This window comes from Anguilla anguilla, chromosome 11 (genome assembly GCF_013347855.1).
Source record: "Anguilla anguilla isolate fAngAng1 chromosome 11, fAngAng1.pri, whole genome shotgun sequence".
NCBI lineage: Eukaryota > Metazoa > Chordata > Actinopteri > Anguilliformes > Anguillidae > Anguilla > Anguilla anguilla.
The window spans coordinates 6,334,582-6,354,581 of NC_049211.1; the positions used below are offsets into that span (position 1 = coordinate 6,334,582).

The window sequence follows — 20,000 nt, forward strand, 5'->3', positions numbered from 1 at the left end:
TCAGCGTGGCAGACCCAATTATCTCCCTCCCTCCCTCTCTATCTGTCTCTCTCCTTCCCTCCCCTTTCTCTCTCCCTCTCTCACTCTCTCTCCTCTCTCCCCTCTCTCTCTCCTCTCTCGTGCTCCCTATCTCCCTCTCTCTCTCTCTCTCTCCCTATCTCCTCTCCTCTCTCTCCTCCCTCCCTCCTGTCACTCTCCATCCTCTCCCTCTCTCCCAATTTCCCTCCCTCTCTCCTCTCGCTATTATCCTCCCTCTCTCCTCTCTCTCTCTCTTCTCTCCCTCCTCTCGCTCCCTCTCTCTCCCCCTCCCTCTCTCTCGCACTCTCAGTTTCCGTCCCTCTCCTCTTCTGTCTCCATTCCTATCGCTCTCTTCCTCTCTCTATTTCCCTCTCCCACTCCCTCTCTGTCTCCCATTCACTTTATCTCCCACTTCCTCCCTTTCTCTTCCTCTCTCTATCCCCCCCCCCCTCTCTAATTCAGACGGCTTTATTGGCATGAACGGAAATCAACCACAGTTGCCAAAGCAACACAATATACAATACACCAATGAACACAAATCTCTCTCCCTGCCCTTCGCACATAGCAGGTGCATGTTACCTGTGCCTCTACCCCCTGCCCCCTGTGGATCGGTGAAGGCACCGCAGCTTTGGGGCCGGGGCCACGGGGGGTCAGGCCCACCCCACTCCGTCCCGGGCCCCGTTCCGGGACGAGGAAAGGTCAGCGCGGGCGGTCTGGGGTGGGGTGGAGGTTTCCATGACAACCGGCCCGGGGGGGGGGGCCTCTCCTGGCTCGAGCCACAGGCCTCATGTGGGCCCCCCCCCCCCCCCGACACGGTGGTTTAGGGGGGGGAGGAGGGGCCCGGTTCATCATGAGGTCACATCCGAAACGCAATACGCACGCACACATTTTTCTGTCACCTCAAATACTTTTATTTATTTTTTTGGAAATGGCTCAATAACTTATTAAGCAGCTCAAAGAAAACTTTAAATAGATACTGTCTTTTTTTTTATATACCAGCATGTGGGGAAAATTAATCCATGAGCCACTTGTGATGAGAGAAACTATATTAAATAAAATAGGCATTTTTATAATTATACAAGTATTCTTGAATGCTTATGTCGTACCATATGGTGAGTTTGTAAATTAGTATGTTTGACTCCAGATGTCTTCCATAAGCTCGTTTTTACTGATAAATATTAATACACCTCTTTACCTGAAGATGTCTGTCTCTATTGCCATGTCATACACACCACATGTGTGCAGGCATGTGTGGTTTGTACATAAAGTATTCACAAAAGTTCAATAACTGTTGTAATTATAGACCAAAATGAATCACAGCAGCAGGTGAAGTACAAGGCAATACAAACGACACAGAGATTATAATATCATTAGGATAATAATGGATATTTGCGTGTCTGCGTAAAGTGGTTCCTGGTTTTTTTTCCACATGCTGTGATGTGATTGGCTGCTGTGGGGAATGCTGTCCATCTCAGGTTTCACTTTGCGATACGCAGCTATTGTTTAGTAAACCTTTTAATTTAGCTTTTAAACGATTCCTCATTACACACAGCACAGTAGGCTGAAAGGAAAAAGAAAAAAAGAAAAAAAAAAAATAGAAGTACTGAAGCCGGTACATTAATTTCACCTTTTTTTTTTTTACAGTGTCTGCTTTATAAAGCTTTTTTTCGTAGATTTGCAGAGACGCCACAACGCGCTCTTTGTGAGATGCGGTCGGGTGTAATTCAAATGGATTATTCAAATGTATTACCCACAACCAACTGGTATCTCCTTCTCGAGGGGCCGAAGGGAAAAAAATCATTATTTTCTACGCTGTGCTGCCAGGGTCCAGTTCAAAAAAAATAAAAATAAAAAACGAATACTGCAGCGCCAGGTAGCCACAGCGTTACCCGTACCATCTGCTCTGGGGCGTCCCGTTCGCCCCGCACCATGATAACGAAACGCTTCTCAAACACCCGCCACACTTTCTCTGTTTATACGCTACACAGGCAAGCTCTGCCCCCCCCCCCCTTCGGCTAAAGCAAGAGAGCCGAAGAGGATCGGATTAAGGTTTTCGGAGAGGGCATTTACTCCGGGATGATCCGGACCAAAGTGCCACCTCTTGAGACTAGATTCCCCTCCGCCCCCCTCCCCGCAATTTTGAGAAATATTCCGCTGTGGCTTTATGAGGGAGATTCTTCGAGAACTACGCCCGCCCCCAACCACCCCCCCCCCCCCCCCCGGAGCTGCAGTCAGCCAGGAGACCTGCGAGGACAAGAACGTCTCCCCGATCGCAGTCTTAATTACACGGCTTGTAGAACGTGCCGGGGGCTCCACAGCCTTTCCCCAAAGTGTGATGAGCGTGAGTCAGAGCGAGGCCAGGCCCAGCGCGAACCCACCCTGCGTGGAGCTCACCAACATTTCAGTCTCAGTCATAGGCGTAGATTTCGGGGGAGGGGTGGGGGGGGGACGCAGGGGATACGTCCCCCTCAATATTTAGAACACGTGCATTTGTCCCGCCCCCCCCCCCCCCCAATAAAAACATGAAAGAAGCAGTTCCACCATGAACTGATGCAGAAAAGGCGCAAACTGGTGCATAAAAATTCACCGGAATGCAGGAAATGGAAGTGTTTGACGCTCAAAATTTCTTGGGGGAGGACCCCCCAGACCCCCCCCCCCCCCAACGAAACCTACGCCACTGGTTCTCAGTTCCACTCCAGTTTCACCTTGTAGACACTATCCCGTTTTTATGTGACTCTACTTTACATTTTACGGCTGACCGTTGTTTTAACAGACTGACTGTACCAGTGTTATTTACACAAACTCTGGGGAACTAGTAAGACCCTGGAACAAACACAGTGTGATGCTTAGTGTAATGCTCGCCCAAGAATTTAAGCCTCAAACACACTATTATCAAACCATATAACACTACATTTGTCTGTCTGAGAAACTGAGAGGAGAATTCCAACTTTAAGGAAAATAAGGAGCTAATTAGCTAACTTGGAACTGAAGTTCCACCACGACAAAACAAAAAAAGTAAATAGGTAATAATAAGCATGCAGCCACAGGCCGAATCACTTAAATCTAAATCTCTTAATTTTTCTCTGAAACAGATCTCCAGACGTGCTGCTGAGTTGCTGCAACGGCTTCCCAATTATTTTGGAAGCCGTATTAACCGTTCTCTGAAGCTCACTCCTCCTCACAACGTTCACATTTCCAAACTCAGGTCAGTTTTAAATTTTTCACTTAAAAAAAAAAACAAAAAACAAAAAAAAAAAAATTTCTCTTTACGTCATTTTTTGCAATATAGCACACTGTAAATATGGGACTTTTATTCTTTGTGGCATGCATAGCTATTTCTGACCTAATGTGGCTTCAGAGGGTAAATAATCCCTCAAAACATTACAAACGTAATTAAGCAAACAATTAACAGCTTGTTAAAATCCTGGGATTGCGACTGTGGTTGGGAACACAAGCCAGCGAACACAGGGGGGGTCCCCCAGGATCGAGTTTAAGAACCAATCAGATCAGTATTATGTGACATCATTAGCTAGCCCAGTTCAGTAAAAACATGTTTGGGGGGCAACTGTCAGGTGTTACAGTGGGGGATTGGCTGGTCAGCCTAATATTGCCTTTAGAAAATTGAGTTTCCAGGCAGCGGTTCACGAACAGCGCCGTGTAGAATAAATGAAAATGAACTGAAGCAAATTTCTTATCACGCCCCCCCCCCCCCACCCCATATACAATCTTGGAATAACCCTCCATTTTAGCAGCCATCAAATTATTACTTCAGGTTCTGGAAAAATGCGAAATGTCAGCAGCGGTTACGCTGGTGATGTGCGCAAAAAAAACCACTCCCGTGAACAGTCTGAGGTGGAGGCTGACCCCACATGACCCCCCCAGCCTATTAAACAGCGGCAGAGGATACTCTCAAGACTGCTCGAGCGCACGTACTGCTAGCCGCAAAACGACGAAGGCTAAGGGTGCGCCACAGGGCACGTGGGAAGACATTTCATTATTATGGCCGCCATTAAGATACGTGAAGCTAGGCGTCGCATCACACGTTTCCACAAATCCCATTTAAAATGTGAGGGGAATTATACAGGGGGAAGCTCGGGGGGAGCACAGAAACCTTCACACGAGGGAAATGTTAATAATTACATCGCCCGTCCGCGAAAGACCGCTCAAAGAAGAAGAACCTCTTCGGAACTCGTAAATTGCAAAACTCTCGACTAGAAAACACGAGGGGGGGGGGGGAACTTCGCCGCAAAAAGTTTGCGAAAACCCAAGGTGACCTTGAGGGGCAGAACCTGAGAGACTGAAAGGCTTTTACCTTTGTGGCTGTCGACGGCCCCGCCTCTCTCTCCGAGCACGAACCGTTTTATTATTCGAATCCACGCAGGGCGCTCCCGTGGTTACCGAAGTCTCCCGGCAGTCCGCGTTTAAAAGACGTCACGCCTTCAAACGACACCCGGCTCAGAAATCTGAATAAATAAGACGCCCGCAGCTTCAGAAAGCAGCTGTTTTCACTCCAGACGAACGGTGTCCGACGGTTCACCTTGCGCTTCACTGTTTCGCACGTTCGAGACGTGAGATCGACGCACTGTCATGCCGTAGAGCTGTATTTTAAGTGCTGTAGAAATAGCGCATGTTCACATTTAACGTAAATAATGCAACCTATCCCGGAGATGAAAACTTAAAGGCATTAATGAAATGATAAATGTTTCCCCCCACAGATTTTAAATAAATGTACAGTATATTCTCCATACGTACAGTATTTCACCAAAACACAAAGTCCTTCTTGATTTGTTTTGTTTTTACCGCTTCTAAGACTTCTCACTGATAAATACACCCATAGCCATAGTTCAAATGCCTATAAGGTTCCGTGTCCTATTTATCAGGGATCACCTCGGGTGAGCTTGGGGTGATTCCAGCACATAATCCTGATCTTTCAGGCCTCAGCACCGCTGCCTCCATTTTGAGACACCCTTTTCACCCCTCAGTGAGGAATGGGAAGCGCCCGGTCGGTTCGGGAGGGAATGTGAGCCCAGCGATGCTCTCCACAGTCAGCCTCACCACAAAAGGCTGTTTTCATATTTTCAAGGTTTTCATATATCATATTTCATATTTCCGCACATGCCGTCTAATCGAACAGAGTTGCGCTAAATACACGAGCGGCATAAATTATGGCGTTATAAAGAACGTGGGAGAACCCCCCCCAAAACTTATGAATCGGCCACTCTGCCTACGGGACGTCCCCCGCGCGGTCCGATATGGATTTATACGCACAGTAAATACTTCTCTACGGACCCGTCCCTCGGAGGCCCGCAGCGCTGTCGCCATGACGAACCGCCGCATGCCGACAGGAAGGAAGGGGCGGCTCGCCGAAATGCCGCCGTCAGAGCGGCAGGCAGCCGTACCGTGTGTGTGTGTGTGTGTGTGTGTGTGTGTGAGTGCGTGTGTGTGTGTGTGTGTGTGTGTGCGTGTGTGAGACCTCCTAAACCGCACTGTTTTAGCCTTCCGGGCCACCGTATTTCACCTCACACTCTCAGAACAAAAGGCAGGAAAAAGTGCCTGTAAAACTACAAATGCTCGTCACATGGGTGGGTAGCCCATAGGTACATGAAATTGTACCCCTAGCTGGCAATACATAATTCATGTGCACCTTTTTTTTTTTTTTTGCTTGCAAAAAGGTACTTACTAGTACCGAAATAGAACATTATTGTACGTTCAGGGTACGCTTGGCAAATTTGTTCCCTACAGAACAAAAATGTACCTCTACTGTTCTTTTATTTCTCAGAGAGTAGCGCAGGTTTTGATAGCTTCAATGAAATGCTTTTTTTTTTTTTTTTGTGAAAATGACATTTTAAATGCATTCGGTAGTACTTAAAATCACATGTTGTTATAAAGGCCTTATAAATGATCAATACCTGCACTGTGCAGCATTAAAAATACGGTACGGTTAGCTGACATTAATAAATATGAGCAGAAGTGCTGTGATTATAATACACACTATATATTATAATTCTATGAACTATGAATTCCAAAGACGAAATGGTGAATCTACATTTAATGTAGATACAGTGGGTACAGTATACAGAAGCATTCTGCAGTACAAACTACCTCTTCGTACCACACACACACACACACACACAAACACACACAATTACAAAGAGCAAGAAACACATTTCAGTTAATTTAAGTGGCAAAACACAGATTTGTTCGCCTGCCAGGGGATTAAAAAAAACAAAAAAAAAACAATAAAACAAAAGTGTAACTGTGAATGTAATCAGCCACCGTCCATGCTCCAACAAATGAATTTAATCACACAACTAAAGACTGGAAAACAAACACCTGGGTAACAATGTAGGCACTGCTCACATCTCCAAAAGCCCCCGCTCCCTCCGTTCTCGAACGTGTAATTCTACCTAATCCTCCGTCCTCAACGTCCCGCGAAAACAAAAGTGTACATTAGCGCCGCGGGCTTTTTCCGCGCGCGCTAACCGTTCGCTTCCGGCACGCTCCCGAACGCAAATCTCTCCAAGTTCCTTAAACGGGTCCGTTACGTCCCAGATCCGATCTCGCACGACCACACGCAGGCTTTATGGGGCTAATCAAGCGCTAAGCGCTAGCTCAGGCTTTATTTCATCCCCCTCCCTAAGCTCGCAAACGCCATTAGCATGTTTGAACACGACCCCCCACCCCCACCCCCATCTTGGCGTAAATCCTACCGCGCCAAACGACGGCACTTTGTAACCAGGGTCAGACACGAGTCGGATTCCTCCCTGTAACTCACAGGACCCCTGGCTTGGCCCCCCTGTCCCATTACACTAACATGCAGGCTTTTAGCAGTTGCTCTTAATCAGGGGTGAATTAAGAACGCTCCTGCGTATAAAAGGCTTGGGCAAAGAGCAGAGAAGCTGCACTACCATCAGTGTCACAACATAGTGTAGGAGTCAGCGCATAAACCCACGAGATAATGTAAAGTTACCATAAATAGGTGCAAGGGGGAGATTGAGGACTGTAGTGCTTTAGGTAACAAGTGTAGGAAATGGCCCCTTTCGATTATTATCTATGCAGCTTATCGGGAAATGATTCGCCGACGTGGACGTGCTGTACGTAAGGCCTGGGTAAGCGTGAACTTCATTACGCTCAATGGCGAGAGGAGGAGAAGCCATGTTCACGGCACCCGAATCTCCGCCGTCCGAAGTCAGCCATTTTTAACACCTCGATGGTTCCATCGTCGAGGCTTCCCATCGCCGGCGCGAGAAAAAGCCAACGCGTCGTCTTTGATCTCACGCTCTCGACGCCACAACGGCGTCACCAGAACTAAACAGCATCACTAAAACGGCCTTTTTTTCACCTCAGAAACGCACCGTAAATCAGTCCATCTCTGTCCTTACAAGGACGCCTAGATGCTTGACCTGCCTTTCCCGTATCGATTTCAGTACATTACATTTATTTGGCAGACGCTTTCATCCAACGTGAAGTGCAATGAGTTCATACCGAAGGTCACTGGAACAAGTACAAAAAACGGGTCCGATAAGGAAAAATACTAATTATGCAACAGTTATTCATAGCCATGGAAACATTAAGTCCACTGCACACAGTAATAGCACAGGCTAGGTCAGAAAGTTACGGTAAGTCAAACTTGGAGGCATGACAACGAGCTACAACATCAAGATAATGATACAAGTGAAATATAGAAAGTGCTGGACGGAGGTAGAAGTGTAACATGAAAGTGCTACAGGAACAAATTAGGAGGATACAAATGATAATTTGAGATTGGGAGTGCCCTGCAGAGTAGTGATAGTTAGGTCAGGTACAGTCTTCAGACCATGGTGGAAGATGGGCAATTACTGAGTGGTTCATAGAGGAACAGGGAGTTTATTCCACCACTGGGGAGCCAGGGTGGAGAAGCTCTGTGGTCGGGGACAAGCAAGAAACCTTTCACCCGGATGGCAGGCAGTGCAAGTCGCGGAGCGGAGTGGTCGAGCTAGCATGTAGGATTGGATCTGCGGCTACTCAGATTCTCTTTCCATCGCTCTCCCCTTCAAAAAAAAAAAAACTCAACAAACGTCAGCGTGCGAAGAACTCAGGGTTCTGGCCCGTGTGTACAGTACATCCAACGGCTTCCCTCCCACCTGGTGTTACAGCCACCGGTCACCAGCGTCGGTACAGAGTGTTTCAAATCGTTTTTTCATTATTTATTTTTTTTGAAAGCACTAAAGGGCTTTACCCCCGCCTACATAACTGGTCTGCTGCACCTGGTGCTTCACGCTGGAAGCTCAGATCCTCTGAAGCTGCCCTTTTCTCAGCACACAGCACAAGCATCTCCACCATGGCTGGACGGACAGGTCCTTCAGCGTCGCGGCACACGGGCTACGGAACCTTCCCAAAGGTATAATCAAACAGAGCCACTCAAAGAACCAAAGAGAGATTGCAGAAGCACACTTACTTTCAAGTGGAGGTTAAAGACTAATCTGTTTTCATATATTAACCCGTAAGCTTTCTTTTATGTGAAGAGTCTCCTGGTTTTATCTTTCTTTCGACCGGGTATTAATTTAAATTTCCTTTTCTATTCACCATAATTTATTCTTTGTGTTTTTTTTTTTCTTATGATATTGCATTTCCTCAAGTGTGCTAGGGTTTTATAATAACTAGACAAATGCAATGTATTATTATAATTAGGACTTTGATTATGATGGTGATGAAGATTATAACGATGATGATGATGATAATGATGATGATAATGTTGACGATAATGTTGATGATGATGATTATTCTAGAAACTATTTTATGCTTTTTGACGAAACTTATCATTCGAACTTGCAATTTTAACCTGGTAGAAGACTTAGACATATGAGATTTAGTTTTTTTGTTTTTGTTTATGTGAGGACTAAGTCAAATTTCCAAGCAGTGTGTGTGTGTGTGTGTGTGTGTGTGTGCGTGTGCGTGTGTGCGTGTGTGCTTGCGCATGTGTGAATGAGTGTGTGTGTGCATTTGTGTGTGTGTGTGTGTGTGTGTGTGTGTTTGTGTGTGTGTTATAAGATGCATTATGGGTACTCTACAGACAGACACCACTGACCTGACAGACCTGAGAACCACGGCCGCCAACTGCCAGCCCTCCGTGACCCCGCCCCTTTCCCCGTCCCAACCAACCACAGCGGAGGGCTGAATAATAATTCATCTTACTGTGCCACTTACAGTAAAGCAGACTGCCTGACTGCTCGCACAGACACCCGCCTAGCAACAGCCCCAGGCCGACAGCCCTTCAAAGATCGCCACCGGGAGACAGACAGCCAGAGACCGCGGTGGAGAGAAGGATGTGGTGAGGTAGAGTGGGGGACGGAGGGAGGGAGGTAGAGAGAAGGAGAGAGAGAGAGAGAGAGTGCCGGAGTGTGGAAATGACTGTAAGCAGACAGGAGCACTCAATCCTGAAACACCGTTTCAAACTGGCCAAAGACACAGAAGTACACTCCTCCAGTGAACTTCCCAGGAACACTATGTGGCATAAATGTTGATAAGACTACTGTTCAGTTAAAGGAAAGATTACTGACCAGTCGTCTTATTAACATTTATGCCACATACTGTTACTGGGAAGTTCCCTGGAGGAGTGTATTTCTATAGGGACCTTCCAACAGCAAGGACAGTTCACCTTCTGTCTAATAGCCATTGCACTCAGGCTGTTCTAATACTATATTATTAGTAAAAAAATGGTGTCTGACTGAAGAAAGAAATAATTACATTTACAAAAAGGTTTTCCTTGCAAGGGCGTATTACATAATGCCTGTTGTCATCGTTAAATACTCAGCACCTGGTATTCATTTCTAATTAGAACCTGCCTTTTTTTTTCATGAGGGGAAAAAAAGAGAACATTCAAGCTATAATTAGACGTAGGCATATGGCACAATGTTACGGTTAGCTTCAGATATCTGTTCGTACAACAAGTTTTCACCGATATCCACTCAAACCGACGACGAGTGCGATCTATAAAGCAGTTCTGGAATGTTCCGTCTACAGGAAAGCTGTAGGGTCAGGGCCTTTTGCTGGACAGTGAATAAAAGGCCCTTTACACCTCAGGTGAACACACCTGATCGCAGGCTGTGTTCAGTCATCCCGTGGTGTTGAGCTCCAGCTCGGCGAGGCCTGTTTTGGGGGGGTTGCTTCGCGTTTCGGGCGACACACCTACAAGGCCCTCGGCTATGCCAGGACCGAGGGTCGATCCCTATTCGTCTGCTCCGTCTCATTTTACCCAGAATGCATTGGGTGGCTTTTCCACGGTTGCAGGCACGAAAGAAAGACTTCCATCACAATTATGAATAATAAATTATCATTTCAGTAACATGAGAACGGAAGTCACAGTAAAAATTGCACAAAAAAGTATGGGTTTTTTTAAATTATTTTTTATCATTTTTTCGCCCAGTGCCGGGCCTGTGCATATCCAATTCCCACCCTAATTTGCGACGTCCAATTATCGGCAACCGCAGGCGCGTTCATGCGTGAACCCCACAGCCGATTCGGGTGAGGCGCAGACCCTCGCTGCGCTCTGCCAAAAAACATAGCGTAACCAGCTGCTTCTTTTCACACCACAGACTGCAGCTCACAGGCTCAGACGGAATGGAGAATGGAGGACGATCTTACACACGCAGCTTTGGCATTCTGTCCGCGGGTATTCCGATCAGCCAGCCGGCATCGCTGGACGGCAGTAAAACGCGGACACCTATCGTGACAGAATGCGCCCATTCCCGGGTCGATGCCGTCACTTATCGCGCATTCCCCTATAGAGCTTCTGGTGTGAATTTCAGCACAAATCATTCTTATATCTTCAAAAATAATGTGCACATTTTCATGTATTTACACAGATAATAAGGATAATGCACAACGTGTGAACAAAAATAATTAGGTAAAGGAGAATTACCCTTTAACTGAATGATAAATCTGCTACGTTGTTTTCCTAATAAACACAATTTGGTGAGTTACACAATATTCAATCAATATTAATCATCAATATTAACTTGCCAAATACTGTTTATGAATGAAAAATGAGCTCAGTTTTATTTTATTTTTTTATAAGTCATGATTGAATCCCAATTGAGAGAGAGACAGACTGTTGACTGAATCCCGGTTGAGGCTTCTGTGGAGGACAGAGGTAGGCGAGGCCAGCCCCCGAGGCTGCCGAGGGCCTGTTTTCAGGTCCGATTTTGGCTGACATCTTAGGCAAAATGTGTCATGCTGATGTCACGTGACTGAGATACAGGGCCTCAAAATGGCGCCCGGCCTGGTGGCCGCCATGGAAACGCAGCATAACAAACCAAGAGGAACGCTAGGGGCCGACCTCCAGCGCTCTGAAGGTGAGCGGGGGGGGGGGGGGGTTTGCTAAAACGACGCCGCGTTCGATCCACGCTGGGGCGACATAGCTCAGGAGGTAAGACCGATTGTCTGGCAGTCGGAGGGTTGCCGGTTCAAACCCCGCCCTGGGCGTGTCGAAGTGTCCTTGAGCAAGACACCTAACCCCTAACCCCTAACTGCTCTGGCGAATGAGAGGCATCAAGTGTAAAGCGCTTTGGATAAAAGCGCTATATAAATGCAGTCCATTTACCAGGCCATGTCCTGCAAACGCACCTACTGTAGCAATCCCAGAATACCCGGCTGAAACAGGAGAAGCCCGCAGTCACAGCCAGCGTAAGCGCCTTACACTTAAGAACCGTGGAAGAGGTCTTATTTTTCCTCCTTCTCCTCCTCAAAAAAAAAAGAAAAAAGAAAAAAATAAGGGAAATATAAATTTGGCACAATGTGTTAAAATTCTTTTTCAACCCACCCACCTTTCCAGCTGCCAGTCTCTCCTTGTGACGCCTACAACCGCTTTCATTATGTAAATGGGCCAGATGCAGGGTCCTCTGGAGACACACCGGAGCGTCTGAATACCAAACAGCTTCTATTTGTTCGCTTTCAATTACAGAATCCGAGGTATATCATTAAACAGCAGAGGAAAACACACAGACCCGCGCACGCGGGAGCATACACACTTTCTCTCACACACACACACAATTCCAGCTGATTTCAACATCTCTCTCTCCCTCTCTCCAGCTGTCTCTCTCTCTCTTCTCCTGCACTCCATCAACTGCTGTACCTCTCCCCGCTAATTTAATCTTCCTAGGATTTCATCAAGCTGCGGTTCTGCCAGAAATCTCCCAGCACCGTCAAAAATAAAAAAGGAAAGAGAAACCACACGTGTGAACGTGTAGTACTTACCGCAAATAGATAAACACAAAACACACACACACACCCCCACACACACACACGCACACACACACACACACACACACACACACACACGCACATGCACGCACACACACACACACGCACATGCACGCACACACACACACGCCCACACGCACGCACACATGCACACACACCCACACACACATGCACACGCACGCACACACGCACGCACGCACACATGTACACACACGCACACATACACACACACGCGCGCACGCACAAACACACACACACATGCACGCACACGTGCACACACACAGACACACACGCGCACACACACACACACACACACAAACGCACACACACACATAAGTCAATGTCACTAGGAGGGGGGGAAAGGAAATCGCTGGATTGTGGCAGTCGCTCTCCCGATGCTCTCCCCCCCCCCCCAGTGGAGCGCTGTCAGTAGAGAGCTGGCCGGAAGCCTCCTCCAGCAGCCCCGGCTCCTTGTCATAGCTGTGTGCGGCGGCGCGGAGCACACATGTCAAACAAGCCATTAAGGGGAGAGTCTGGGAAACAATACAAATTACATCAGGATGAGCTGGAATCCTGCAGGGCGTCCGGGAGGTGAAAGGGGCGGGGGGGGGGGGGGGGGGGGGTGGGGGGTTGGGGGGGAACTCTGCCAGCTCCTAAACCAAATTCTGTATTAATAGACTCCAGATTTAGGTTACTGTAACATAGCAGCATTTTCCATTTTTTTCCCCATCGTTTCTTGGTAACAAGGCTGCAAACCACCATGCCCCCCCCCCCCCATCACACCCCGCCCAGTTTCTCTCCCCTGAATGAATGGAGAGACAGGAAAGGCCTGCACGCTGTGGTCACGTGGTATTAGGAGCCCAGATTTACGGGTCCCAGAGTCCCGTTCTGCAGTAAAGCTCTCGTACCCTTGCTCTGGCGACTGCCCCACTGACCACCCTGCTGCTGTACACCGCCATGGACAAAGGCAAAGCAGTTTAACCTTAGCCAACTGCCACACGTTTACTGCCGGATCAACCCCCCTGCGTCCCCTTTAGGCCTACCGACTGGAGCAGAGTGCTGTCACTCACTCAACAAACAGGAAGTGCCGTCAACTCAGCCCGAGCCTGTTTCTCACTGTGGATGTTTAAGACGATCCATCATGCTCTGTGACCAAAGAGCGTCCAGAATCCTGTTAAAGCAAAGTACTGATGCCCAGGTGGGCAGTGTGGGGGTGCTGCCAGGTAGTCGTGGTCAAACGTATACAGCAGTCCCACAGCTGCATCGCTGAATTCTACACTGAAGAATTTTGATTGGCCATCAGTGAGGACCCTTGCGTGCTCAGCCAATGAGAGAGCAGGATTGCAGTTTGAAGATCATTTGTGCTTCAATACCAACTAAAAACTGAAGAATTCACTGGTTACTATTGTCATTGAGTTTGTGGTTAGTACTGTATGTGAACAGGAATGCATGGACAAAGTTTGAATTAAACTTTTTAAAAGTACCGTGGACTGTGAAGTTGAGGGCAAGAAACTGTCTCCACTTTTCAGAGTACCTATTATTTTATCTCAATTTAGCCTGCACACAGTAAAACTCACAAGCACATACAAAAGGTCTCATTACAGCGACAAAGCTAGCTATCCGTGTTTACCAAATAGTACTGCCAGCACTTCTTCACTTATTTTTCAACAAAATACAGAGTAGAAGAAGACCTCCACTTGAAAAAAGGCAAGTGATCATCAAAAAAGGGATTTGATGTTTACACCGAAGAGCCAATTACAAATTTCGCTTCATGATGCCTTGTTTACAGTGGACAGTAAAATGCTAAACAGTACTCAACAGTGCAGGTGAAAGACACGCACAATGATGGCATATCCTTTAGCAAATGAGCACTCAAGGTTTCATTCTGCTTAACCGTTAACTGGGCAAAAACACTGAACACTACAGAAATAAGTTTCCTGTCTGTGTATACTTGAAAGGGCAAAATAAAAGCAGATCTAGGTCCAGTAAAATACACTTACGTGAACCGATCCTTCATTTTGCATTAAAAAATAAATATTCGGATATGAAGGACATACGCGCACACACCTCTGAATGCATTTGGACAGAACTAGGGTGCTAAAAGGACTCACTGAAGGAAGGAGAACGCTGACAAAAGTGGAAAATGAAAATGTTGAAATGGAACGTCAAAACTTCAACGTTAGGCACGTCTATCCCTCCCTTAAGAAGTACGAGAGGAAAACTTTTTTGAGTTCCGCCCATTAGAAGCAGGGAATCTCAGAACACGCTGCAGACGGCTCGGTTACCCAGGGCCGCGGAATCTAATCCTTGCTCTCAGCACGTCTGCTGCTGACCAAGGAGCGGCTCTACGAAGCAGAAAAAAAAAACCCTGTGAAGATGTCAGCTGTGACAAATCTATAAAATTAGAAGTGCGAGCCAGAAACCATCCCCCCCCCCCCCCCCACCCCCCCCACCCTCCCAAACACTTCAGGAACAAGCCCCTGGAGTGCTGTGAATCCTTACCCAGTCTTCTAAGCACATGTCTTGACACTTATTTCTGAAACGTATCTTTTTTTTTTGTTTTGTTTTGTTTTTTTTTTTTGGGTACCTTCGCGGATCAATATCCGGCGCTTTGAATTTTTTTTTTTGCTTCCGTACGCGGCAGCCGAGCTGCGTCGAGCGCGACGCCGGCTCGAGACGGGGAGAGGAAACGTCAAAACGCCCCGGATTTGTTCCCCCTCCTTTTAAAAAAATCCTCAAAAGGGAATTTTTGCTTTACCGAGATGCGCGCTCGAGAAGACACTCAGGCTCGCTGTATTACGCAACGGGAAAGAAGCAGCTTTCTTTGGGCAGCCCTGGCGGGCGCGTCTCTGATTTTGGACGTACCTGCATTCAAAAAATAAAATAAAATAAAAAAATAAATAAAAATAAGTGTCCTAATAATGTCAAGGTCCTCTCAGCGGCCTGCTGAGTCTTGCTCCCCTGAACGCTTTGGCGTTTTGAGGGCCTTCCCCCACGTAAACGTTAATCGCTAAACAGTGAGCACGAGTGGGGGGGGGGGGGGTTGATGGGGGGGGATTCTGATATCCCGATACACGCCCATCCTCTGCGGCTGAGAGATGGGGCAGATTTTTAGGCCCTTTTGTGTAAAAATTTGTGACATGAAAAGATTTAATTAAGATAAAGGCCGGGAATAATTAATTCTGCCCCTCTCTCTCACTGTCACCACCACTGAGGACTGAATAAATGACAACATGGCGACTTTCATATATTTATTTATTTATTTTGCAGAGAGGTCAGGCAGTGCAATGGGGGGGAAAAAGGGGGTGGGGGGGGGGTGGGATATGACTGAAGAAACCTCAGGAACACCGTCAAATATCTAGCATCTATCTATCTGTTTATAGTCAGCACCCAAGAGGAAACTCAGTTTCAAGCATCAAACTGAATGCTGGGTACAAGCTTACTGCAGTCACTTAGGGGCCTACCTTTAAACAGGTTCCACGTTAAAATGCCCATTGTGGCATTGAACAAGAGAGCATTTGAACAGCACAGGTACCTGAAGAGTTTCGGTAAGATATCGATCACAGGAATTGATAATTGATAATTATGTAAAAGTCCACCACGCAAATGAATGAGGTAACGTAACGATGTGTTGCGATGGCAACCTGTATTGTCTGTGCGAATGAAACGTATGAATTTGTGGCACCTCCCTCATCGTTTTTCCTCCACGTTCAATGGCCAATAAAACAATAAGCCGATAAACTGAATGACTGATGACCGTAGAGAGGACTCAATTTTCTTGTCCAGAGTCATTTTTAATAGATACCGATACTCTGATCTTTAGGAATAATACACAATGAAATGAGAATGTTGCGTGCCAAGTCTACTGACTGCACTTTAAATTCCAATAAGCCTCCCCCCCCCCCCCCCCCCCCCCGAGCCCCCCCAAATGTTACAAAATCTGACATCTTCTACAATGAAGGCGCATTAAAGACAAACATTTCATTATTCCAACAAGACAGCCAATAATAACCTCAGATGGCACGGTCTCTGCCTTCAACTATGAATGAAACACTAATCAGAGGATGCTTTGTTACTTTGTCAGTTTACAGCTGATGGTTAGACAGCTTTTATTAGGACGGATTTCGCTACTAATTACAGATGTTTGCCACCTCCCACCACCAGCCAGAGCCCCCCTCCCCACCCCCCACCCCCCCACAGGAAAACACAAGGCTTGTGTCTTATTTGTGTGAGAACAATTGCAGACTAAAAAAAACTGCCACTTCTGCCTCTCCAAAAGCTCCTTTCTTCCTGAGCACTGCTCTTTCAATTAATCACTTTCATTTCGAGAATTCCTCTGTGATCCAACTACCCTCAGGCCTGTTGAAAAGGATATTCAGTTCTGTTACAGAAGTTCTTTCGACAAGTCAACTGACTTGTTGAAACGAAATATCTGAGAGCGATACTTAGTCTTCCATGCGGTACCTTTTACAACAGGGACAGTGGATCCACGTATATGACACTATTATGAATATCTGAATGTCATTTCCACAAAAAAATTAAGCACATAAGCAATGTTCGGTCATTTCTAGCATTTCTAAAGGATCAACCGTAGACACTACATACTATGGATTCAGGCGACATTTCTCCATATGTTTGATTCACAACTGCGTGAAAGTATGTGTTCCCCCACAGAGGAAGTTAGGCATGCACTAATATCAACTCATATATGACTTAATATAAAATCCTACTCACTGAGATAAAGTGCAAAGTCAAAAAACGGTTTTAAATTCAATGTTAAGGAATAATGTCGATTGAATCCGGGTTTATAACAGCAGGTTATAAGCACCTTGGGTTTCAGAACCGGTTGGAACTGGTTTACTGAGGACCACTCTACCAGCATTCAGATATATGACCTCAAAACCTCAAAAAGGCAGTTTTTTCTTTTTTAAATTTCAAAACTCCGGCATTTGACTGTAGCCGATTTGACGCACTGGAAATGTAATTAAGGGTCCGTACCTCTTAAACGGTTTACCAGGGCTTGAAATAAAGGACACATTTTCAACGTCTTTGCTTTTCATACATTGAAAATGAGGCAGGGAGATCAATAGTCCACGGTTCTGAAAACACATCACGGGGCTGGCATTCCTCATTCACCAGCCTCCCAAACTGTCAGCGTCTAGCTGCTCCGCTGGAATGTGAATGGGCCAGCCAATCTATTCTGTTATTAAAATTTAATTATCAAAAAAAAAAAAAAAAAAAACCCCACAGTAAAAACAAGAAGGGATAGCTTCCGTTAGGCTAGCTTCCCTGGAAAGAGGTGCCTGAAAAATACATTAAAAGGTTTCTTTCTCTTTCCTCCCAAAGTGCTGGTGAATAAGATAAAGCAATGCTTCAATTATACATAATTTTCAGGGCCAGAGAGCCAGTGCGCTCCCCCAATCAAACGGCAGCTAATGACTCTATAAAAAATTTAATGCAAAGGCAGAAACACAATATTTATGGTAGCGGTATCTCCAATAATTGGCACATCACACCCCCGTTTCAATAAATGACATTTTCAAAACAAACTTTGATCAGATAAAGCAGCAGGAGTTACTGCTGACCCTTCTCCATTCCGAAATCCAATTATTGAAATCAGGAAGGACGTTAAAAAATTGTCCCAGGTGCAGACTGAATCACTTCAAGCATTCTTTTATTCCTCTATTAATCAAGCTGCAGAACGACCAGGGAACTGCGACATCCAACCAGCTGCGGTCGTCTGAAAGGTCCCATTGCTTAACTACAGCGTGGACTAAGGTGGCGTGGCCCGGACGCTGAAGTTGCATCTTATTACCGTTGACGTGCATTGTATTGCCCTGTCGCCTAGGTTACGCATTGTTATCGTAAAAACAGCTGCTTTTCAATGTACGTCCAAAGCAAAATGTCCCCACGGGGACAATAGAGTTTATCTCGTCGTATCATACACATGCAGCGTTTTCAAAACGTTTCTGCCTCAGGCATTTGTGGACGGTAAAACGTGGATTACCGCTGGACGCTGGCTCAAGCTAGTCCTTTAGCGTCCCTAGCGCTACTCTAGCATAGCCTAACTCCTGCGATTTAGATCGTAATCAGCGGGATTTTATTTTTTGGGAAATGCGACCCGCGGCTCTTCTGCCCGCGTGAGGAGGCGAGCGACGGCGCCTCGCCCTCCGGTCTCCCCGAAAACTCGGTCTCCGCCATCAGCGATCTGCGGCAGGAAGCTGCGCTTCTCGCGCCGGGGCGTAAATATTCAGAACAGCCGCGGAAACCAGCTGTTTCCCTCGAATTTAAATGCGTGCGCGAGCGCGGGATTCGCCGCTAGCCAATAAATCACCACCGTCTAAATTAACGGCTCTCCACGCTCAGCGGCGACAAATAAAAAATATATATATACAAATAAATAACACACGGTGTTTGGAAACCTGTATGCGCAAACTGGACGAAATCAAGCAGGTGAGACTGACTGGTGTTAAGGCCTATACTGTATACAGGACGTGTTGGGGAGATGGGTGTGTGGGGGGGGGGGGGGGTGTGTGGTAGCAGCACTGTGAATTTAAAAAGGCGGTGGGATGGGGGGGGGGGGGTTACAAGGACACAGAGAGGAGGGGTCAAGGGGAGGTCAACGAGGCGGAGGAAACACAGTGAGCACTGTACGCTGCAGCTGTCCCCGCACACAAATCAAGTCGTCAGGAATTCCACATCAAAGCTGAGATGCCTGAGCACGTCTCCTGCATAATAAATCCCAGCATCGCTTTGGTTAAAAAAAAAAAGAGGGGCGGTGCAGGGGGGTGGGGGTGGGGGGGCAGGGGGGGGGGCTCGACTTCAAAGCAGGGCGAACGAGGCCCGTCTGATATCTCGATCTGTATGGAAATCCGCTCGGTCAGTTTGAAACACGCACACAAAAAGCCCCGAGGACTTACCATCAGGAGCCTGGGCCGGGGTGAAGTGCACAGGCTTGTCTGGAAAAGAGAAAAGAAAAAAAAAAACACATTTAAAATGACTTATTAGATCAGCAAAACATTCATGGGCTGGCCAAAGTTATAAACACCGTGATACCCGAACACAGAACAGGCAGCGTTCAGGAAGCATTTATATACGTGACAAATGTGAACGCCACAAGTAATGTCTAAATCAGCAGGTATCAGCACATTCAAATCATGGCAATTACAGCATTTCACCTGCTATTATCGCCGTTATCAGCGAAGATCATTTATTAGTCACAGAAATGTAAGGCGAATGACAGGCAGCACTTTGCTTGCGCTCTTTCACAGAGCAGAGTGCAGGGCAATTTGTGCACTGTATGGCATTCGCTGCACACACGGCTTAATTACATCTTAGCGACAGACGCATCGTATTTATGGAAAAACGTTTTTTTTTGTTTGTTTTTTTTTTCCCACAGCAAACCGCAGCAAACAGAAACGCAGATATTACGGCTGCGATACACGGCACACTGGAGCGACCCCGCTCTCATCAGATACCGTGACGCTGTGCGTGCATGTGCTTGTGTGTGCGTGCGTGCATGTGCTTGTGTGTGTGTGCGTGCGTGCGTGCATGTGTGTGTGTGTGTGCACGTGTGTGTGTGTGTGTGTGTGCGTGTGCAAGCGCACGCTTGCGTCGGGCGTGTAAATAACAGACTTTGAGACCTCGCTCGGATTTTAAATAATTAAATAAAAAGAAGAGCAGGAAATGGCGCATGACATGACCGCGTAGCGGTGGAGCTGCCGGAGTAAGTAGAGCGAGAT

At 46.7% G+C, this 20,000-nt stretch overlaps 1 protein-coding gene across 1 annotated transcript in view; it reads right to left on the bottom strand.

Annotated features, from left to right (window-relative positions):
- The window catches only part of LOC118207959 (agrin-like), a 168,128-nt gene that overhangs the window by 36,977 nt on the left and 111,151 nt on the right, over positions 1-20,000 (bottom strand). Inside the window, exon 4 of the mRNA XM_035382183.1 lies at positions 19,179-19,217. Coding sequence (XP_035238074.1) covers positions 19,179-19,217 — 39 coding nt within the window. The remainder of the gene's footprint in view (positions 1-19,178; positions 19,218-20,000) is intronic.